Here is a 24,618-nt window from a genome sequence, read left to right on the forward strand (position 1 = left end):
GGAGCACGGTCTGTAAAATCAAAAGAATAGGACATGTCCTGTTTTTTGCGGGTTATTTCTACTGTATATGGGAAGGTGTCTGTGGGCAATAGAAATGAATGGGTCCGTACTTTGATCTGCAATTACAGTCCATAATGGCGGACCAAAATTACAGCCGTGTGCATGGTGCCTAAGGCCCCATGCACACGACCATACCCGTAATCACGGTCCGTTATAAAGTATGGGAGCACGGTCCATTAAATAAATGGACATGTCCTATTTTTTACTGAAGCTGTCTACGGCCCGGACACCTTCCCGTAAATATACAGAAAGGAGTCCGTCGGCCATAGAAATGAATGGGTCCGTAATTACGAATAAAACCTACGGTCGTGTGCATGGGGCCTTAGGTAGACCTTTTTTTTTAAATTTCAGATGGAAATGTGCATTTAAAAATTCTTTTTTTCTGTTGTCTTTTAGGCAACTTTAATGTCACAAGCAACTCTGCAACTATGGCAACATTTCAAACATGGTGGCAATTTTTTGGACAGTGCGCGCTGCAATTGCAGACAAGAATAGGACATGTTCTATATTTTGCGGATCATTTCTACGGCCCGGACACACATCCGTAAATATACGGAAAGGTGTCCGTGGCCTGTAGAAATGAATGGGTGCGAAATTTCATCCATGTAATCCTGATCCGTAATTACGGATGAAAACTACAGTCATGTGCATGAGGCCTAATATGGACAGGATGATGTAGCCTTAGATAAGTTTGCATAGAGAATTCTGGATAAACTAGGCGTCCGACCCCTGTGGGATCTGTAGGCAGCCATATTGCTTGTTATCAAGGTTTGAATAACGTTTTTAACAAAGCGACAGAAGAGGACGCCACAAGGACTTATATTATCTGATTTTTTTTTTCTTTTGGGGTGCACGCTCTATAAACGGGGAATAAGGAACATGCTTGTTTGGAAAGAATGATGACCGGACTCTTTCCTCATTGCATTACATTTGTAAAAATTCTCTGCCTGCAGTTCAGCTCAAAAGAATTAATATTTCATAAGCCTGAAACAGATAATTGATCCCTCGTCTGTCAACCTTTCCAGGTATCCTGTGTACTTGTCACACATAAAACCAGACCAAGTAATAATACAAAGCTGCCGACCCATCCATGCCAATAGCACAGAAGTCTAATTTTATTTTTTGAGCCTAAAGATTTCAATTTTGTATAAAACTTTACTTTTTAGGAACATTTTATTTAAGAATTGATCTTGGATATATGTAAAGGTTATTTATAAATAATATATATTACCCCTTCCTATATTGCTACATAATTGGGTAGACTTGCTGATCAGGACTCCAGGAAAGCTGTGTGACTTTTTCTTTACTAGATCTGTATGCATTATGTATTAGTAATATAGAGGGAGCATATAGAGTTAGAAGAAGGAAAGGTCTTGGAGAGACGATACAGACTCGAGGTTTTACAGAACGCCCGTAAAATGTATGCAGGAAGAAAGAAAACCTGACAATATTTCTCACATACATTCATTGTAAAAAAAAAAATTATCACTGCGTAATAACAAACTGAAATATATAAGAAATAGATTTTTTTTTTCTTTCACCCTCCTGCATCATTCCAGGAAATCCACTAACCATAAAACCAAGTGTTCCCACCACCCACCACCCCCAACCCTCCTGCATCTCTGCTGCAGCCAGAGATCCGGCCATATTGAGTTTACAGTTCTGTCAGAGCTGCACCATCGAGGGAAAATTACATTATATAAATAGATATATTCAAGGACAGCAGCCGGAGACCCCCCTCACCCCTCCCAGGCCATGGGCAGGAGAGAGCGCCCAACACCCCCTGGGCTAAGCTTGGTAACACTGGCACTCAGCCTCCTGGGTAAGTTGTATGGCCAGTTCTGCATGCACAGCTGGGTATACATCTGCCGCAATGCACTTCCACCCTCTACACACTCCGCAGTAACCCTTTCACCGCCAATCGGGGCAAACGATACCCATACATACTACATATAAAGAAAAAAAAGCCAATAGAATGATTCAACATGATACAAATTAAATTGGAACAGAATTGGATACTGTATACCATCAGAGTGCGGGTATAGGAAGATCCTCATATTAATACGTATCATGAACCTGGAATATTTACCTGGTATTGTTGGACGGATACGCCACAAGTGACATCATTGTCACAATAATGATGTCAACAAAATAATTTCTGCTTAGAATAGGAGAACGAGGGAGAAGCAGAAGGGATTCCAGGGAGGATTAATACAGGCTGACAATAAATGGAGGCTGATGATTAAAATATAGGATAATTCTGCTTAGTTAGAATAGTCAACGCTTCGGGGGATCCGGTATGATACAATTTCCTAATACAAGTAGCAAGTGGATGAATGGAAGGATTTTACAGATAAGGGACAGAGGATCGAGGCCCATTTATATGAAAAGATTATTGGCCCGATGTGAATGAGTATTTTTATCGATGACGTTTTTGTGTAAATCACAAGATAATGTTATTTATAGCATGCAAAATGAACTGTATATACATAAAAAATAGAAAATATACTGTAACTGGACCAGAAGTGACAATATCCCAATACATCTAAGTATAAGACCACGATGGTGTCCCCAATTCGGTGATCACTTCTCGGCAAATGAACTGCTGCAATGGCATATTTGCCTACAAAATCACTAGGGGGAAAAAAAGACTAGCTTTGTAGGATATCCTTCCAGTGTAGAGAAATAGGATTATTGTCCCATTACATCAGCATCCGAAATAGACGGCATGCTGCATGCTATAAAACTATTCTACCCCACCACCTCCTGTTAACTTGACTCAGCAGAGTAGATATTGATCATGTAATAATGGAGTGCTGTGTAGTTACCCTTTCCATTCCGGTGTACAGGAGTGACTGCACTACCATACTTCTCCACTAGGGGCATCTTAACCCCTTAACTATTTACTCTGCAATGTGACCTGTATAGTGCACCAGATGCTGGTCCAGGATATACCCGCAGTGCAGCAACCATAGAGGAGACATGAGAGGGAGGGGGGAGATCTGCAAGGGAGAGTAAAAGAGAGTTATTAGAAATACATGCATTAGAAGGCAAGGCTGGAGAAAAGTTTGTGTAATCATTTTTGGGAACCTATAAATTAGTAATTTGATGCAATTAAAAGATTAATATGAGTTAATAAAATAAGATTATGACAACTGTGCAATAATAAAAACATAAATTGCATTGTAAATGAATAAATTCTCGAGATTTTCTTATTATTAGGAGACGGCATCAACATTAGACATAAAATATCTCCCAGTGTTATCTTCAGAAAAGTTGAAGTTCCTTGCAGATGCCAGGGTGACAACCAGAGGGTTCTTGCATATATGCATTATGGATTATTTCTTTATTATCCTGGAATATTGCAGTTTTGACTGACTGTACTCACATGGGATTTTGCTATGGATGGCAACAGTAAGGGCTAAATTCACACACGGCAGATTTGTGGCAGAAATTTCTGCCACTGTCCTATTCATTTGAATGGAACTTACAGAAAAAAACACCATTCACATGAATGGAACTCAATTTTAGTTGCAGAAATTGCTGCAATAAATCTGCCGCTTGTAAATATAACTTGCAGTCAGTGGTAATATATAAAGGAAAAATGCAGTATGCATGGTTCACACACCTCAGGCGTTCTATTGTATTTAACTGCAACCAGAACTGGCCCAAAAAAAAAAGGACACAAAAAAACACCCACAATTTTCCTTAAGACCAGGATCACACACACAGTTTTGATACAGTTTTTGGTAAAAAATTTTTTTTAGCCAAAGCCAAAAGTGGATGCAAAAGGACAGTAAGGTATCAAGAATGGATGGATTCACACGTGGCAGATTTTTTTGCAGAATTTTCTGCGTCTGAAAATCAGTTCTATTCATCTGAATGTTTCTGCAGCAAACACATGGATTTCTGCAAGTTCAATTCAGATGATTGGAAGTGATTTTCAGTAGCAGAAATTTTTGCAACAAAATCTGCCAAGTGTGAACTTACTCTTAGGCCTAATTCACACGAGCGTATTCAGTCCGTGATATACGGTCCGTATGTCGGCCGCATTTCCCGGACCGAACACACTGCAGGGAGCCGGGCTCCTAGCATCATAGTTATCTATGACGCCGGGTGTCCCTGCCTCTCCGTGAGACTACTGTCCTGTACTGAAAACATGATTACAGTACAGGATAGTTGTCCCGAAGCGAGGCAGGGACTCCTAGCGTCGTACATAACTATGATGCTAGGAGCCCGGCTCCCTGCAGTGTGTTCGGTCCGGGAAATACGGCCGACATACGGACCAAACACGCTCATGTGAATTAGGCCTCATACTTCTCCTTTTAGGTTTTACCCCTACATTAAATGGAGCTTTACCCTCTAATTAAACAAACTCCATTAATGTGTGTGGGGTAACTTTGTAAATATATTACATTACTTATCTTGTGAACCAAAACCAACAACAGCAACTCCCACCGTTCTTATCAAGCACATGATGTTTGCATGGGATAACTAGCATTTACAATATTATATAAACCTATATTGAAGCAGATATAGGATCATACAAAATGTAATGAAATAGTATCAATTTTTATTATTCAACAATTAGGCAACATTCAGACGAGCGTGTCCGATTTTCTTACATTTCCTGTGCGCGTGCGTTGCGTATTGGCATCAGTGTGCTTTGCGTGTGGCAAGCATTTTTCACGTCCGTTCATTTTTTTTTTTACATTTATTTCTCTGCTTTTCTATGTATTTGATGCGTCAAACACGGACATCACATGGCTGTCGTCCATGTGCTCTCTGTGGTTTTCACGCACCTATAGACTTCAATGGACGACTAGGTGCGTGAAAACGCACCACTATAGGACATGCAGTGAGTTTCACGCAACGGACACTCGCTGCGTGAAAACTCGCGCATGTCTGAATAGCCCCATTGATATCAATATCTATACCGCTTCAATATAGGTTTATATATTACTTATCTTGTGCTGACCTTGAGTAGTTGCTTGTATTATAGTCCAAAGCTACAAAATCATATAATGTACTACAATTTAATTTAGTTACCATGGGTGACCGCATGCCCTTGACATAATGAATGCCAACCCCTATTGAAGTTCCTCCAGGTTATAAATTATAATAAAGCCTAATCAATAAGAATTAATGGTTAGTTAGTAGTAGTGCAATAGCTTTTTTTTTTCCAAAAACTTAGAGGAACTCTCTCTCTTGCCTTGTATAAAAGAAACAATTCTCCAGGTACAAGCCAGCACATTGCTCTCTCCCAGGCAGGAAACTGCTTCCCCTTGGCTTCTTGGTATAAAGGGGTTGTCTCATGAAGACAATCCCTGTCCATATGGTCTCCGCTCTGGTGGCCACGAGCCGTCCATGTATTACATGAACGCCCATTTATTTGAATGGTCGCCATGTAATACTACACTTCTCTTGCAGTGGGCGCTGCAAGGACAATATCTGCAAAATCAGCTGTGACGGGAGCTGGGCCTGCGGCGATCAGTTGATCACCGCGTTGGCCCCCATAAGAAAGGGTTGTCTGTGATGAGACAACCCATTTAAGGTTGATCGTCTCATTCACACAGTGCATTTTTGGTACATTTTTAATATGTTCTTTTGTGGGGTACCTGCTGACAAGTTCCCTACAATTTAGGTTCAGCCATAGAACATAATGTAAAGCTTGATTAAACATTACAGAGATTTCTCCAAATGCACCACTAAAATCGCTTGAGAATTCCACAATGTATGATTTACTTCTGTAAGAACATTTGAACGTTGACCAATTAATTCTCAATCATTCATCAAGCTTTCTTTACCACTCCAGAAACACATCCTGTTGTACATATAGCATTATGTGGATCTTGTTGAAAAGTCCTGTTAGGCCCTCTTCACATCACTTTTCGGCCTTCGGTCAGAGGTATATGTCGGTCGAAAGGAGTCATAACGTATACCTCCAATGGAAGGCTGCATCGTATCCCACTGTAGGGTATTCAGTGAGATAGGTTGTTCGGCGACTTTGGCCGTGGGGAAGCTCCTGATGTCACTATCTATATATGAACAGAAACGCCAGGAGCTTCCCCAGGGTTGGAGTCCCAAGGCAGAGTGGCTGTGCAGGACGCTCCAGCTATATAGACCATTATTTCACTGGAGTTTTCAATGTATACTTTTAACGTATATTTGTGAAAAATGCCTAACAGTGGCATCCGTCATCCATAGGCGCCCATGTTAAAAAAAATAAAATTATTCTGCGGGATACCTCAGCATGCAATAGCTTTTCTACTATGCTATCCCATTGAGACCTATGGACACGTTTAGCGTGTACGTCATGAGCTTTCCCGACGTACATAATAAATGTAGTTCATAAACGTGATGTGAAGAGGGCCTTATCCTAAAATCTATGTACAAGCTCCTACAGATGGGCATGTTTAAACTGTATGTAAGTGTCCTATTTTGAACCCCCTGTGAACCAAACTGGTATCACCAGAGGACACTATGGAGATACACCTTCACTCCAGTAGAACCACATGGGCTTGGAAGTTGCAGACATAATTCAGGCCTAAACATGTGGCTATATCATAACGGTCTAAATTTGCCTTAATGCTGGAATTTCTGGACTCGTACATACAGTGTGGCTAAAGAATTATCCTTACAAGTCTCAAACTTTTGTAGGACCTAGCGGAGTATATGTCACTGACACATACTGTTCTGCATGTAAAGAGTTCTAGTCATATCTTTGTGCCACTAATGGTTGTATGTGCTCAGTTTGTGCATCCGGGATGGAGATCACTGTGCCTGCTGTTATTTATGCCCTTAACGGATCTGACATACGACTGCCCTGCAACTTCAACTCATGTTACAAGATGGACATCAAACAGTTCTCCATGAACTGGACGTATCGGGCCTGTGACAACTGTACCGAAGAGACGGTGAGAGATGGTGTGGATCACTGTGAATTTACTGGGCCATCTGTGTATAATGCATCTGTACCAAAACTATTATCCTCCAGTATGCCATCAGTGTGTCATTCCAGTGTGCCACCAGTATACACCAGGATTCACATATGTGTTTTTGAAGTGTACAAACCATCTGTGAGAACCATAAACATATGTGCCTCATCCATGCTGGTATTTCGTTTGTGTCTGATTGATTCCATAATTGCAACATTTATACTTTATTTCTATAAATATTTCTAAATTCCCTGTGTCAAACATACATGGGCTAATTATATGGGCTTGCTCTCTTCTGGGCTAGATGAAATTAAGTGGCTTGTGATATAAGTGGAGTTATAAAACTGGAGTTGAAAAGAGGAGTTAAAGCCCCTGTAAGTACTCATCTTTTCTTTTACTTTAACAATTGTTCACTGTTTTTTTGTAACTTTGATAATGGACAGCAAGATTTGAGGTTTTCTTCAGTGCACAGTCTGCCATATGCATGCACGACTGGAGCCGGGGTTCCAGTGTGAATACCAAGGTGGCAGATGTGAGCATGTTGTTCACCTGGAAGCTCGCATTAGAGATCTGGAGGAGCAAAATGCAACACTGAGGGCGATAGACAATCTTGAGCGGAGCATGCTGCTCACTGAGCAAGCAGTTAGTGTCGTAGACCTGGAGTGTGAAGACATGGGTCAGCAGGACCAGACAAGTAGCTGGGTTAATGTAGTTAGGGGCAGTAGAAAATGTTCCAAGAAAAGGAAGGACAATCCTGTTTCTGATATTCCAAACTAAATTGCCAAGTTGGGTGATGATGCGAGGCTGTCGGTCTCAGAAATGGCAGCCCTAGTGAATAACGATCTCCCTAACAGCTGGGAGAACAGCCCAGCTAGTAGTCGGCGGGATGGTAATGCAGGTAAGGCAAGACAATTGGTAGTTGTAGGGGATTCTATAATGAGGAAGACGGATAGAATAATTTGTCACCAAGACCGCCTCAGCTGACTGGTTTGCTGTCTCCCAGGTGCCAGGGTTCGGCATGTGGTGGAACGGGTGGACAAATTGCTGGGAGGGTCTGGTGATGATCCAGCTGTCGTGGATCATGTAGGTACCAACGATAGAATATATGGTAGGTGGAGGAGCCTTAAGAATAATTTTAAAGAACTAGGCTACAAGCTGAAGGGAGGACCTCCAAGGTTGTATTCTCAGGAATCCTGCCTATGCCATGCGCATCACAGGAAAGACAGCGGGAGCTCAGGGAGTTAAATGCATGGCTTAAGCCTTGGTGTAGAAGAGAAAGCTTTGGGTTCCTAGAGCACTGGGCTGACTTTTCATTGGGGTACAAACTGTATTCTGCAGATGATTTGCATCTAAATGGAAGGGGGTCCGCTGTGCTGGGGGAGAGAATACTAGCTGGGGTGGCGGAGTACTTAAACTAGGGCTGAGGGGGAGGTCAATGTAGAAAATAAAGGGGTAGTCAGGTTAGAGAGGGGTCAGACTATATTGGTGGGGGGAGAAACAGACTGTGGGGAGGACTATACAACAGGATAAGGAAATCCTTTTGTTACAAAACAGCAATGAAAATAAAGATACCCAAATAATGTCAAATAATCACATTTCTAAAATCGAAAGTGAAAAATTGAAAGGCAAGTTAAAGTGTATGTTCACAAATGCCAGAAGTCTAGCAAGCAAAATGAGGGAGCTGGAGGCCTTGGTACTGAAGGAACATATAGATATAGTTGGTGTTGCTGAAACATGGCTGGACTCTTCACATGACTGGGCTGTAAATCTACAGGGTTTTACACTGTTTCGGAAAGACAGGACAAATAGGAAAGGCGGTGGTGTATGTCTGTATGTGAGAAGTGATATGAAGGCGGTGGTGTATGTCTGCATGTGAGATGTGATATGAAGGTGAGTGTGAAAGAGACAATAGTGAGTGAAGATTGTGAAGAGATTGAAACCTTGTGGGTGGAATTACAAAGGGAGGTAAACACTGAAAAATTACTTTTGGTGTAATCTATAGACCCCCCAATATAACTGAGGAGATAAAAGGTCAAATATATAAACAAATGGAGCGGGCTGCACAGGTGGGTACTGTAGGGATAATGGGAGACTTTAACTGGTTACCGACACTGGACGAGAATGCTCGTCCTGAGCGGCGAGTACTTCCCGCATTAGGGCGAGCATTCTCGTCCTGTGTGACAGCCGTCTATGCGCGCAATCGAGAGCGGGGCAACGGCTGTAATGCACAGCCACGGCCCCGCTCTGACAGCGGAGAGGAGAGAAACATCTTCTCTCCGGCGTTAACCCTTTGAACGTCGCGATGAAAGCTGATCGCGGCGTTCAAGGAGAGTGGACTGCACTTTGATCGCGTCACAGAAAATAACTGTGACATGATCAAAGCCCACAACTCGTATGGCCAGACAGCCCAGGGTCCAGTGAAGGACCCCAGGGTTGTCTGAACATATTTCCTGTTGTTAGGGCATACTGAGGTATGCCCTAACAACTGCCTGTGTACAATCAGTACACAGGCTAATGTACTGGCATATAGATCTATGCCAGTACATTGCAGTTACAAAATAAAAATCTAAATGATAAATCCCTTTATGGGATTAAAAAAAAAAGTTAAATGAATGTAAAAAAAAATAATGATAACTAAATAAATAAAAAGTATAAAAAATACACAGAAACACAATTTTTTTTAATAATAAATAAACTTTTTAAAATATAAGTCTCAAAACATGAAATAATATAGACATATTTGGTATCGCCACGACCGTAACAACCTGTACAACAAATGTATAACATTATTTATGATGATCGGTGTCTGGTGTAAAAGAAAAAAAATTAAAACTGCTGCGGAACTGCTTTTTTTCTGCATTTTCGCCAAAATAAAAATTTATAGAAATTAAACGATAATGTATTTGTACCAAAAAATGGTACCTACATAAAGTACAACTTGTCCCGCAAAAAACAAAGTCTCATACAACTACGTCGTACAAAAAATAAAAAAGAGTTATGAGCGTCGGGATGCAAAGAGGGAAATCTAAAAAAATTGTTCTGTCCTCAAGGCCAAAATTGGCCGTGTCCTTAAGGGGATATTAATTGGTGTGATGGTTCGGCTTCAACTGCAAAGGGGAGAAATTTCCTCAACCTGTTGCAGGAAAATTTTATGGGCCAGTTTGTGGAAGACCTGACTAGAGGTGAAGCTCTGTTGGATCTGGTCATTTCTAATAATGCAGAGCTTGTTGGGAATGTCAATGTTCGTGAAAATCTCTGTAACAGTAATCATAATATAGTTACATTTTACCTATACTGTGAAAAACAAGTACAGGCTGGGAGGGCAAAAACACTTAATTTTAAGAAGGCCAATTTCCCCAGCATGAGGGCTGCAATTCAGGATATAGACTGGGAAGAACTAATGTCAAACAATGTTGCAAATGATAAATGGGAGATTTTCAAATCTACTTTGAGTAATTATAGTGCAAAATTTATTCCTATAGGTAACAAGTATAAACGACTAAAATTAAACCCCACATGGCTTACACCTTTTGTAAAAAGGGCAATACATGATAAAAAAAAAGGGCATTTGAAAAATACAAATCTGAGGGTACAGCTGTAGCTTTTTTAAATTATAAAGAGCTTAATAAAAACTGTAAAAAGGTAATAAAATCAGCAAAAAGACAAAATGAAAGGCAGGTGGCCAAGGATAGTAAAACAAATCCCCAAAAATTCTTCAAATATATAAATGCTAAAAAGCCAAGGTCTGAACATGTAGGACCCCTAGATAGTGATAATGGGGAGTTCGTCATAGGGGATCAAGAGAAGGCAGAGTTACTAAATGGGTTTCTCTAGCTCTTTATATACAACAGAAGACAGAGCAGCTGATGTAGCCGCTGCCAGTGCTGTTAATATATCAGTTGATATACTGAATTGGATGAATGTAGAGATGGTCCAAGCTAAATAAAATAAATGTACACAAGGCCCTGGGACCAGATGTGTTACACCCTAGAGTTCTTAAAGAGCTTAGTTCAGTTATTTCTGTCCCCCTCTTCATAATATTTAGAGATTCTCTAGTGACTGGTATAGTGCCAAGGGACTGGCGCAGGGCAAATGTGGTGCCTATTTTCAAAAAGGGCTCTAGGTTTTCCCCAGGTAATTATAGACCAGTAAGCTTAACATCCATCGGGGGGAAAATGTTTGATAGACTATTGAGGGACTATATACAGGATTATGTGACAAAAAATAGTATTATAAGTGACAGCCAGCACGGCTTTACTAAGGACAGAAGTTGTCAAACCAACCTGATTTGTTTTTATGAAGAGGTGAGCAGAAGCCTAGACAGAGGGGCCGCTGTGGATATAGTGTTTTTGGACTTTGCACAGGCATTTGACACTGTCCCTCATAGACGTCTAATCTGTAAATTAAGGATCATAGGTTTAGAAAGTATAGTTTATAATTGGATTTAAAATTGTCTCAAGGACCGTATCCAATGGTAGATCATAATATGGGCGGTTCGGGCGGCCCGAGGCTCCCAGGGGGCCCATGACTGCCCGAACCGCACATAATCTTAAAAAACGATGCAGCCCTCTAACGCTGCTAACTGCCGCTGTGGAGAGTGGTGTAGCTATAGGGGTCGCAACGGTCATGGTTGCGACCGGACCCCTAAGCCTGTGGGCCGTTGCCACACATCGCTGGCCGCACTGGTCCCGCTTCCAACTGAACCTGCGTCTGCAGGATGCAGATTCAGTTCGGTTGAATGCTGGAGCCTCGCTCCAGCATTCACTCTGCCGTGAGCGGCTCGGCGCAGGCAGGCGCGATGTAGTGACGTCATCGCGCCTGTCTGCAGCGAGTCACTCACAGGACAGTGCAGAGGAGGAGAAGCATCCATCACCCATCGTGGGAACGGGAATAGGTAAGTAATTATGTTATAATTTTTCTATTAGGTACATACATATGGGGGCTTTATACTGTATAGGACAGCTAATGGGAACATTATACTGTATGGGGCAGCTATGGAGGGCATTATACTGTGTGTCAGCTATGGGGGCATTATACTGTATGGGGCAGCTATAGAGAGCATTATACAGTATGGGGCAGCTATGGAGAGCATTATACAGTATGGGGCAGCTATGGGGGGCATTATACTCTATGGGGCATTATAGTGTATGGGGCAGCTATGTTGGGAATTATATTGTATGGGGGGTATTATACTGTATGGGGCAGCTATGGGTGGCGTAATACTGTGGGGGCAGCTATGGGGACATTATACTGAGCAATTACAAGAGCTGCAGGTTCTCAAGAACATAGATACCCCAACCATGTTCCTGCCTGGTGAGAAAACCACTGGCTGTCACATTGAAATGGAGACTCAGTAAAGAGGTGGATGGGATTACGGAAACAGCTGAGCTTGCTGAGCTATGCTATTTCCGTAACTCCTATAGAAGTAAATGGGCGTTACGGAAACAGCATAGCATTCGGATGATGGGAAAGTTACTTTAATATCTATCAATATACACTACCGTTCAAAAGTTTAGGGTCACTCAGAAATTTCCTTATTTTTGCAAGAAAAGCACAGTTTTTTTCAATGAAGATAACATTAAATTAATCTGAAATACACTCTATACATTGCTAATGTACTAAATGACTATTCTAGCTGCAAACGTCTGGTTTTTAATGCAATATCTACATAGGTGTATAGAGGCCCATTTCCAGCAACCATCACTCCAGTGTTCTAATGGTACATTGTGTTTGCTAACTGTGTTAGAAGGCTAATGGATGATTAGAAAACACCTGAAAACCCTTGTGCAATTGTGTTAGCACCGCTGTAAACAGTTTTGCTGTTTAGAGGAGCTATAAAACTGACCTTCCTTTGAGCTAGTTGAGAATCTGGAGCATTACATTTGTGGGTTCGATTAAACTCTCAAAATGGCTAGAAAAAGAGAGCTTTCATGTGAAACTCGACAGTCTATTCTTGTTCTTAGAAATTATGGCTATTCCATGCGAGAAATTGCCAAGAAACTGAAGATTTCCTACAACGGTGTGTACTACTCCCTTCAGAGGACAGCACACACAGGCTCTTACCAGAGTAGAAAGAGAAGTGGGAGGCCCCGCTGCACAACTGAGCAACAAGACAAGTACATTAGAGTCTCTAGTTTGAGAAATAGACGCCTCACAGGTCCTCAACTGGCAGCTTCATTAAATAGAACCCGCAAAACACCAGTGTCAACGTCTACAGTGAAGAGGCGACTCCGGATGCTGGCCTTCAGGGCAGAGTGGCAAAGAAAAAGCCATATCTGAGACTGGCTAATAAAAGGAAAAGATTAATATGGGCAAAAGCACACAGACATTGGACAGACGAATCGAAGTTTGAGGTGTTTGGATCACACAGAAGAACATTTGTGAGACACAGAACAACTGAAAAGATGCTGGAAGAGTACCTGACGCCATCTGTCAAGCATGGTGGAGGTAATGTGATGGTCTGGGGTTGCTTTGGTGCTGGTAAAGTGGGAGATTTGTACAAAGTAAAAGGGATTTTGAATAAGGAAGGCTATCACTCCATTTTGCAACGCTATTCCATACCCTGTGGACTGCGCTTGATTGGAGCCAATTTCATCCTACAACAGGACAATGACCCAAAGCACACCTCCAAATTATGCAAGAACTATTTAGGGAAGAAGCAGGCAGCTGGTATTCTATCTGTAATGGAGTACCCAGCGCAGTCACCAGATCTCAACCCCATAGAGCTGTTGTGGGAGCAGCTTGACCGTATGGTACGCAAGAAGTGCCCATCAAGCCAATCCAACTTGTGGGAGGGGCTTCTGGAAGCATGGGGTGAAATTTCTCCCGATTACCTCAGCAAATTAACAGCTAGAATGCCAAAGGTCTGCAATGCTGTAATTGCTGCAAATGGAGCATTCTTTGACGAAAGCAAAGTTTGAAGGAGAAAATTATTATTTGAAATAAAAATCATTATTTCTAACCTTGTCAATGTCTTGACTATATTTTCTACTCATTTTGGAACTCATTTGATAAATATAAGTGTGAGTTTTCATGGAAAACACAAAATTGTCTGGGTGACCCCAAACTTTTGAACGGTAGTGTATGTCTTAAGAATTCATTAACCCCTTCTTGACATGTGACGTACACTTACACCATAGCTGGGAAACGCAAGTATGGAGCGGGTTCACGGGCCATACTTAGCAGGGGTCGGCCGTTCAACATCTAAACCGTTAGAAAGAGAGGGTGGCCCCCTCCGACAGCCCATTGCCCCCTACCCGCGATGCACTCGCGAGGTGCCAATGGCTGTCATGGCAGCTTGGGGCCTAATGCCTTTTTTGTGCACCCATTAAGCTCTGGTAGAGGCAGGGCTTAATAGGAGCTGGTCGAAAAAACAACATTACATACTTCTATACATAGTTATTGGAGTGCATTGTGCAAGCGATCCAACTTGTGTTGCCTGTTCAAGTTCCTTAGTGGGACTAGTTAAAAAGTAGACGACAGTTAAATAAAGTTTTTTTTACATGCAAAAAAACAAAGGTTAAAAAATCCCCAGTTTACCATTTCCCCCCTAAAGTAACTGTTACAATATAACATTTATCCCGCACGGTGAACGCCAAAAAACCAAATACCAGAATTGCTGTTTTTGGGTCACCTCGTATGCCATACAAAAAGGAATAAAAGGTTGCATGTTCCCCAAAATAGTGCCAATAGAAACTACAGCTCATCCCACAAACAAAAAAGACCTCACATCGCTCAGTCGACAGAAAAAAAGGTTATGGGTCTCAGAATGCGGCCACACAAAGCAAATGTTGTTTCAACTTTGTAAAAGTAGTAAAATATAAAAAAAACTTTATAAATTTGGTATCGCCTCATATTGACCTGCAGAATAAAGTTAACATGTCGTTTTTACAGCACAGTGGACGTTGTCAAAATGAAAGCAAAACACCTACGGAGGAATCACTGTTTTTTCCATTCCACCCCACAAAGAATTTTCTTTCAGTTTCCCAGTACATTATATGGTATGATAAATGGTGCCGGGAAAAAACGACAACTCCTCCCGCAAAACTTCAAGCCCTCATTCAACTATATCGACAGAAAAAAAAAAAAAAAGTTATGGCTTTTGGAATTGCGGGGAGAAAAAAAAACTAAAATAAAATAACAAAAAATGGCTGCGGCGACAAGGGGTTAAATAATCTTGCTTACATTTGCGTTCATATACGTAAACCATCACAAGGTTTTCCTGCTTACATCTCTAGTTTGTGCTCATTAATATCCTTGTGTGATATGGAAGGTTATAAATAAATATTTGCACAGTTATCCAGGATTATTAGTTTCAGGACACAACAGTCAAGCTCCGTCCATGCTGTCGTGTAACCAGGGATAATGGTGTGAAATGGCAAACAGGTTATATATAGAGATGCTAAGAGTAATACCTTAAAAGGGGTTCCCCCCGGGCAGGGGCTGTTTCTCATGACATCCACAGGTTAGGTTATCAGTATATGATCGTGGGTAACCGTTACACGGACCCCGCACTGATCAGCTGTACCGGCTGCCTCCGGGCACCTATGCAAGGTTGGTGCCGGAAGCAGATGGCTCTGGTCACAGTATAGCGGCCTTGCTAGGTTACTGCAGCTCTGCTCCTATTTAAGTGAGTAGGAGCAGAACTACAGTAACCCAGCATGGCCGCTATACATTGTACGGAGCCATCTGCTTCTGTCAGGTCCGTATTTCACACCGAATAACCACCTCTGTAAATTGAAAGCTGAAGGCATGCCTGGAGAGAAGTACACCACACAATTGTCTGAGGTACAGCTTCAATGTCAGCCAGGAGGAACTGAACTTTATTCTGAACAAAGAAACACACACAGAGAAGACACATGCCCCTCCCTATAGATGTGTGACTTGCTTAAATTCTATTCGTTCCCCAGCTGTAACTTTTCCTATACATTCTTCTGCACACTCCTCTTTGCATTCCAGGGGGCGGTGTCTTCCATAGGTGTGTCCGACATGAACAAAGAACTTGTTATATATATCAGTATATTACACAAAGAACTGAAATGTATATACATATGTGTGAGGATAATATTTTTCAGACAATATACATAGTAATGATCCCTGACACTTCCGGCACTGACCATTGCTTAGCTTCCGATGGCCGGAGGCAGCCGGTACAGCTGATCGGTACGGGGTCCAGGTGTCAGACCCCCACCGATCATATACTGATAACCTATCCTGTGGATAAGTCATCAGTATGAGAAACAGCCCCCTGCCCAAGGGAACCCCTTTAAGGGCCTTTTACATGGGGTTCCAATCTTTTTCCAGTGTAAACATGTGCAGTGAGCCAATAATCAGCGATAATTCGCATGTTTGTCATTGATCACATCTTTTATTCTAACTTACAAATGACAGTACATTCATTTGTGTAAACCGGCGTTTGTCGTTTGTAATGGAAATAGCATGAGATGAGGAAAGACTAGCGATCGCACGAACGATTGCAGTTACAAAAAGGACACCCAATAATTGTAACATATAAATTCAAATGTTACGACTTGCTAATATTGGGGAACAGAACTTGTTTTAGCAATCTATCTTTTCCATGTAAAATCATTCTTACTAAAGACATTACTAGAAGCCTAATATTATATATCATATACAGTCGAGTCTTATTATTATGCCCGCCTCCTACTTTTGACGTCGGCAGCGCGTAGCCCATGAAGGAAGTGATGTGTCGTGGCTTGGTGGGTATATAAGGTGTGCGATAGGCTGTCTGATCACATATCACTCATTGTTGCCATGGGTAAAAGGGGCGATTTATCAGAGTTGCAAAAAGGGATGACTATTGGCCTTTGGGCCAAGGGTGGCGGTATTTCTCAAACAGCTCAGTTTGTGAACTGTTTGCATGGTGCTGTGGTGAAAGTTTATTGTGAGTGGACAAATTGCATCATTGGGAATAACCAGCTTGCGGAGCATAATAAGCCATTGATGTGAAAGCTGAACATCGGCTACGAAGGTGTGCGAGGGTCGAACGACATGCTACAGTGGAGCAGCTCACCGTGAAAATAAACCAGGGGGCTACCAGACGTGTGTCTAAAACAACAGTTCAGCGAACCCTACTGCGTATGGGGCTCTGAAGCAGACTGATGGTCACTGCTCCTAAGCTAACAAAAGGTGCATCTGAAAAAAATGCTTAAATTTGTACGGCATTATCGGAATTGGACCACTGATGATTGGCAAAGGGTTGCCTCCTCTGATGAGTCACGTTTTCTGGTGGACTTTGGCGTGTCAGGCGAGAAACATCAGAGAATAAACACCCTGCAACCATTGCTGGAAGAACACAAGCTGGTGGCGGCAGCGTTATGGTCTGGGGAATTTTTTCATGGCATTCTCTGGGCCACTCATCCATGTGGAAGCCTCTGAACCGATTTGGGTATGATCTGTGCTACTTGACTGAAACACAGGCCTCAGAAATGAAGAAGCACCTTGTGGATTTTGGGGCCTCAATTTTATTAGGAAGTTTACCAGGCACCATTTCATATTTGAAGAGTCCTTGAGATGCTAAAACATAAGAAACATTCCCAAAAAGACCCCATGTTGGAGAATTAACCCACAAGGAATCAATTTACGGGTGCAGTGAGCATTTTGACTGCACAGGAGTTTCATGCATTTTATTACAATTGGGCTATGAAAATTAAAAATAGTTTTTTTCCAATTAGATGTAGTTTTAGCCCAAAATGTTTAATTTCCACAAGGAAAAATGGAGAAAAAGCCTTCCACCCCCCGTCATTTGTAAAGCAATTTTTCTAGAGCACGACAATACCACATATGTGGTCGTAAACTGCTGTTTGGGCACACGGTAGGGCTCAAAAAGTAAGGAGCGCCATTTGGTTTTTGGAGGGCAGATTTTGCTGGATTGGTTTTTGGCCACCATGTCGCATTTGCGGAGCCGCTGAAGTACCAGTACAGTTTAAACTCCACAAAAGTGACTCCAATTGCGAAAATACACCCCATGAAAAATGTAACTAGGTGTAAAGTGAGCATTTTGGCCCAACAGGTTTTTAGCTGTCAGTATCAGTAGACTGTAAATCACCAATATAATCAGCACCAGAACATGGGACTTCCTGCAACCTTAGACATTTAAATTCCTCTTGTGGTTCAGCTGACATTAATCTAATGTTCGTCTTTAGAGATAACTTTAGAGATATTTTAACAACTTTTTTTCTTAGATGTTCTAGAAATGGCCTAGTCTTTGTGGTTATTTCTTTGTTTTCAGTGTAAGGTTAGTATTAGTAAAGTTTCGATTCAGCATAGAAATCCAGGCTGGCTATGTTCAAATTGAATATAATTATAAATTAAATTTGATCAATTGGTTGGCTGAGTAACTAAGAGGGGCGGTTAATTTTTTCTTACATGGGAGATATGAGTATTGCATAAGCTTGTTCATTAAAAAGGGGTTTTCATCGAGACAACCCTATTAGGGCATATGAAAAAATATGGACCGCCCCCTAGGAGCCTGAGCAGGAAGTCTCTAAGTAAGAATAGACCCGTCCACGTATTTCATTACATTAAATGGCTGGTATGTAATTTGTAATAGATTAGGAATGAATGGCGTATTGACAGAATTAAAAAACAAAGTACTTTACAGGAAAAGGTCTTTGTAGGACACAATGTTATCTTGAGAAATAAAGTATATAAAACTCCCAAAAATAATTAATACCTCTTGAGAAAGTTGAGGTTTTCCACGAAACTATACGTGTTACACAGATACCAACCAATCATAGTCATGATTATTTATGCTGTTGTGCATTTCATACAATATATTGGACACATTTTCTTGGATTTATTAAAAGAAGTATATTTGTCAATGTAACAAAAATTGGACAACATCATTGAGTGGCGTACATAGAAAAGAGGGGGGACCATAGCAAATATTTAAATGCTCCTGCCATTTAGGTACAAATTTTTCCCATCCAGGACAGAAGGGCCTAAAAGCCCTTTTCATGACCCTTAGATAAATTTCCTACCCCCTCTGTAGGGAGGACTCCTACACACTTTCTTTCCCCCGGTAACACATGGTATGGGACCAACCAGAACTGGGCCCCTTTTTCCAAGGGCCCCATAGCTGTCGTATGGTCTGTCTCTGGTATTTATGCCCCTGACTTCATTGATGTCAGTCTGAATTTACTTGCTATAGAACACAACAACCAGCCAGACTCTGTACAAGTATTATGGAGCAAGAATATGGCAGCCATAGAAGTCTATGGAGTCCTACTGAAATTTGTTATACCTCATTTTTCATACAGAGGCATGCAGAGGTTTTTTTTTTCTTGAGTTTGTAATAATTAAAAGTGCCATGTTCTATTAGATGTCGGATATAGCATGGATCTAGAGATAATGCCTTTATAATACAATAACGTTGGGACTCATGTGTGCATTAGGCTTTATTATGAGACTCACTTCGACTGGTTCTTTGCAATAGGTATCATCAATTAAAACTCAATGCAGATCACCCATTATTTTTGGGCCATGGGGTCTGGGAAGGACACGTTCCAAAAAAGCACCATTAAAACTTCAGACTCGCCCAGCTAAAAAAAATAAGTATTATAAGGAAATGTATGAAAAGCTTTATTAGGAAGCAAAACTTGAAAAAACTAAAATGGTTTATTGCGGTAGGAAAGAAAATACTAATGGAAGTATAACAATTTCTCAGTAACTACAACCCACCTTGCTATTGAAAGTGGGCTTCAAGGTCCTGCTGAGAGCGTATAAAAGTGTGGGAAGCTGTGGAATAAGAACATAGCATGAAGCCTAAAACAGAAAAGAAGCAACGTGTATTGGATTAGTCAGTTAACAAGCATTGTATATAAGTGTATAGGCCTGAACACCAGGGAATAAATATGTAGACTGCATGTATATATGGAGCATGTGGGTGAAATCTCCTCAGACAATAAGCACAACAGGTAAACTGAAGATTAAATAGGAGAGTTCAGGAAAATAAAAGAAAAAAAGAAAACAGGTGATAATAGAGTTAAGAATAGAACTGCACAATATAAAGTAGAATATGTAGGAAAAATGGCATATGCAAGAAGGAAGAGAAGATGAGGTCACCAGAGAATGGTCTTCACACTTTGTTACAAGGTACTGGCCTCTAAGCCATTTCCATTCTCACCGTGCTACTTTTCTATCATCAGACTATATCTTTTTTTTTTTTTTATCATATAATTTTTTATTGTTGTTGAATAATACAACAAAATATTCCATACTACATAACAATAAAAACGAAGAAAATGTTCTGGGTTAACATTATATTAAACAAAAATATTATGTAATACAGACACTATCCCAAAAGTCAATGCTGGAAAATCAACAATCACCCCCTAAAAGCCTAGAAAATATTGCATGGGGAGGGGAGAGAAATAAAAAAAAAATCTATGGGAGCAGGAGCAGAGTGAGAGAGAGAGAAGCAGAGAGAAAAAGACACTGCAGCAGCTTCTAGTAAGTGATATATGTTACCCCAATGCTGGATTCACAGCTACACTGTTTCTAACTGCTGTATAATCTCCGCCATGCTGCTGCAGCTTATATATACACACAGTGTGTGTGTGTGTGTATATATATATGTGTATGTATATATATATATATATATATAAAAATGAGGAAACAGACGCAGCACTCCAAAAGTAGTTGCAAAGATAGTGGTTTATTCACCCATGTACAGAAATAGCTACGTTTCAGTCCTCTCAGCAGGACCATTGTCAAGCAATTGCTTGACAAAGGTCCTGCTGAGAGGACTGAAACGTAGCTATTTCCGTACATGGGTGAATAAACCACTATCTTTGCAACTACTTTTGGAGTGCTGCGTCTATTTCCTCGTTTGTGTATCCAATTCAGGACCGTGTGGATCACGGTCAAGGACGCATAGCACCATAATACTTGAACTCTCTGAAGTGCTGCTTTTTTTCTACCTACTATATATATATATATATATACACATACATACATACATACATACATATATATATATATGTGTGTGTGTGTGTGTGTGTGTGTGTGTGTGTGTGTGTGTGATAAATAAATATATGTGTGTGTGTGTGATAAATATAGGAGAGCAGGATTCTCCTCTCCTATGTGTGCAGTGTATAGAGGACGTGATAGCAGTTAGGCTCCACTCACTATCTCTAAAACAACTGGGAATTAGAGATAGGGCCTGCAGAGGGGAAAACTGCTCAATAATGCAGAATACAAGTCATTTAATGACCAGAAATATTGTTAGTCCTCGTGTACACACATATGACAGGTTATTCTAAAAAGTCATCTGAAAGGCTAGGTACGCTTTCAACATCATGTTAATTTTAGGTCCAACATTCTATGCTAATTCATTTCATGATCTGTTTTTATAATGATTTGTGCTCTGTTTGTCGGAGCTCAAAATCCCCAGTATAGCCACAAAGTTAAATAATAATATTCAGGCTGCCTGCAGTCACCACTAGGGGAAGCTTAGAAGCCCACTGCATACTGTTTATACATTGAACGCAATAATATTGTATCAAACCCTGTTTATGTGAAGGCAGCCTAAGGCTTCGTTCACATCTGCGTTGGGACTCCAGTCATGGGTTTTGTCTGAGCTTTCCATCAGGGGAACCCATGAACGGAATCCAAACGGAAACCATATTTTTTTCCGTTTGCATCACCATTGATTTTAATGGTGACGGATCCGGTGCAAATGGTTTCTGTTTGTCACCGTTGTTTAAGGTTTCCATCGTTTTGACGGAATGACTAGTACAGTGCCGCAGTTGACTACGGTATTAAACCAAACTGCAAAGAAAACTTGGCAATCTAGTGGATACCATCAGCAAGCACTCTATTGTTTCCCAGTAAGCTGCAACAGTCATTGGCCTGACCTCTGTTCACACTTAAAATACTCTGTCATCATGTCTTACAGAACAACATAGTGAAATGTCTAATGCAGAAATACTTTTTTCGGCAGTTTGACTGTACTCGCCAGAAAGTGCAAGGTTAGTGTGAAAACAGCCTTAGCGCTCCCCTTTCCTTGCCCTGCTTATGGTGACAATGGGGAAGAGAACAGGGTATGACTGATATTGTAGTGCTCATTAAAATCACCATAAAATGTGGAAAAGAGGAGCAGCGTAAAAACGGCTTAAAAAAACTATAATCTTTAATCGTCTTTAATAAGACAGTATACTGTGCTTCCCAGTGCCGGCTTCTGTATGTAGAATTATGGAGGTTGTAGAAATGTTTACAAGTCTTAATGGATCAATTGGTATTTTAACCCCTGTCAGCGTTCTCTCTTGGTTTTTATTTTGTGGTTTGCATTTTCTTAATGGATTTATAAACACTGCAGATTATTCTAGGTCACAACTACTTCATTTCATAGACTCACAAACTTACAAACAGTAAAAAAAATACTTCTTTGGATGAGTAAAATGTATGTGTGCCGAATATCATCTTTGTGTGTGCAGAAAAAAAGGAAACAATCACTTTATAATAATTCATGGTCTAAAATCAGGGATAGACAAGCCATTTTGGTGTCCAATGGAAAAAGCAATAAAAAGACGGTGGAATACTCTCCTCTCTTGAGATAACATCCACCTCCTGGTGTCCAGTGATTCTCATCTGATAATATGAAGGAACATTCACATCTTGAATTTTATGACATATCGCCATAACATTATGATCGGTGGGGGGCCAACTTCTGGGGCCCCAATCCATCCTAAGAATAACAGAACCAAGTGAATAGGTCTGTGTCGCAGTTCCCTGCACAGCGGAGGGAAGGTAACGCTGCTGTGCCGGGAGAACCTGTGAAGGAGCCACAGTAATTAACTAGTTTTGCGGTTCCTTTATTCTCAGGATCAGTGAAAGTCCAGGCAGTTGGACCCCCACCGATCAGGAAGTGAGGGTATATATCCTAATAGAGCGGGCGTATACAAACAACTGAGGGCCCCTGTTCAAAAACAGCGTGTGGCACCCCCTTCTGCCAGAATACCTCTTAATTACCCCTGTAGCGATGGGTAGCATGCCTGGTGGTCTAGGGAAATGAACACGTTAATGGTTGAATCTTTTGTGATCTAGGGCAGTGAAGGGGTTAAGAATAACATCCCTGGTGGGCTAATTCAAAGAAAGGGTTAATAATAACAGCTTAACAGCTTGGGAGGTATAAGGTCAGTGAGGGGAGTAAATACCTGTGCTGATGATGCAGAACTCCTTCCTCTTGCTCCTCAATCTGTGGCAGTAGATTGCTCAGACACACAGATACTTCGTCATCAGCTATCAGCAAATCACAGCACAGCTCTGACAATCAGAGATTCTCTGTGATTGGCTGACTAGGGTAATGCAGTGTCGGCGTAATATATGAAAGACCTGTGGAAAGTGTAATCCAGGGGATGGAGGCGAGAGATCACAAGATCACTTGTTTTAAAATCCCCTCTGGCCAGAATGGGCCCCTTCGTCTCTTTGGGCACCTGTGCAGCTATAACGGCTGCACATACTATATTTCCACCTCTGTAATGGAGGGTAAACCTCTATAATATCTAGTCCCTGTCCCATTTGCTTTATAGCTTTTAGTTCAATGTTAACTCTTTAATATGCAGTCCCTTGTGTTTAGTGCCCAGTGTTTTTTTCTATTCCAGCTCTTTAGTGGATTATTGTCCTCTCCCTGGTATTCATTGATTTATGCTCAGTCCCTTGTGTCCAGTGGGCAGTTGCCTCTGTGCTGTAATAAAGCGGTTATCAGCCTTGTGGCAGACAACAATATTACGTCTTTCCCGATAAGAAGATTCATGAGATCAGTATTTCTGTACTATATATGTATTTGGATTTCAGCCAACCATTAAGTATTTAGTGCCTGACAGCTACGTCCTTCTCTGTTCCATGGCAGAAGTGTGAGCATTAGGCCGGGTTCACACGTAGCGTAAATACAGCGGATATTCCGCAACTAATTTCATTGCAGAAAATCTGCAGCATAATACAGTAGCAGCAAAGTGGAGGAGATTTGAACACATCTCATCCACATGCAGCGTAAAAAAAACGCCAAACAGTCGTTCATAAATTGACATGCGGTGCATTTTTTTAAATCTGCAGCATGTAAATTTATGTTGCGGAATCGCTGTTTTTCTGTTATGGGTTTTCCCCATTGAATTCAATGCAGAGGTAAAACCTATACTTACCCAGAACTCTCTGCTTCTGCGTCCAGCCCGGCCTCCAGGGATAACGTTTCATCCCATGTGACTGCTGTAGCCAATCACAGGCTGCATCGGTCACATTGGATGAAACATCATCTCAGGAGGCTGGGCGGCAGGATGTCAGAAGGACGTGACTACGGGTGAGTATGGACCTTTTTTTTCTTTTTATTTGCTGTTTCCCACAGCTGACATTCTGGCCGAAAAACTGCACACAATTTGGTGCTGTTTTTCGGCCAGAATTACCTTCGGCGTCCGGGGTGGATCTGCCCTGTGTGAACATACCCTTAAAGTCACACAAGGCAAGGGGGCAATGGTGCCGTATGCTGCTGCCTTACTCCTACTTTACTTTTAGCCCCACAAACCCTGAAATAGGACTTAGATCATGATGCTTTATGAAATATATGACTGTTATACATGTAGCCCTCGGAAAAACTTAATATTTG

At 41.3% G+C, this 24,618-nt stretch overlaps 1 protein-coding gene across 1 annotated transcript in view; it reads left to right on the forward strand.

Moving 5' to 3' along the window:
- The first annotated feature begins 1,672 nt into the window (after positions 1 to 1,672).
- SCN2B (sodium voltage-gated channel beta subunit 2) overlaps positions 1,673 to 24,618 on the forward strand; it is a 30,976-nt gene continuing 8,030 nt past the window's right edge. The window contains exons 1-2 of the mRNA XM_075840147.1: positions 1,673 to 1,882; positions 6,814 to 6,977. Coding sequence (XP_075696262.1) covers positions 1,816 to 1,882; positions 6,814 to 6,977 — 231 coding nt within the window. The 5' untranslated portion in view covers positions 1,673 to 1,815. The remainder of the gene's footprint in view (positions 1,883 to 6,813; positions 6,978 to 24,618) is intronic.

The sequence above is a fragment of the Rhinoderma darwinii genome, chromosome 10 (assembly GCF_050947455.1).
Source record: "Rhinoderma darwinii isolate aRhiDar2 chromosome 10, aRhiDar2.hap1, whole genome shotgun sequence".
In the NCBI taxonomy this organism is placed as follows: domain Eukaryota; kingdom Metazoa; phylum Chordata; class Amphibia; order Anura; family Rhinodermatidae; genus Rhinoderma; species Rhinoderma darwinii.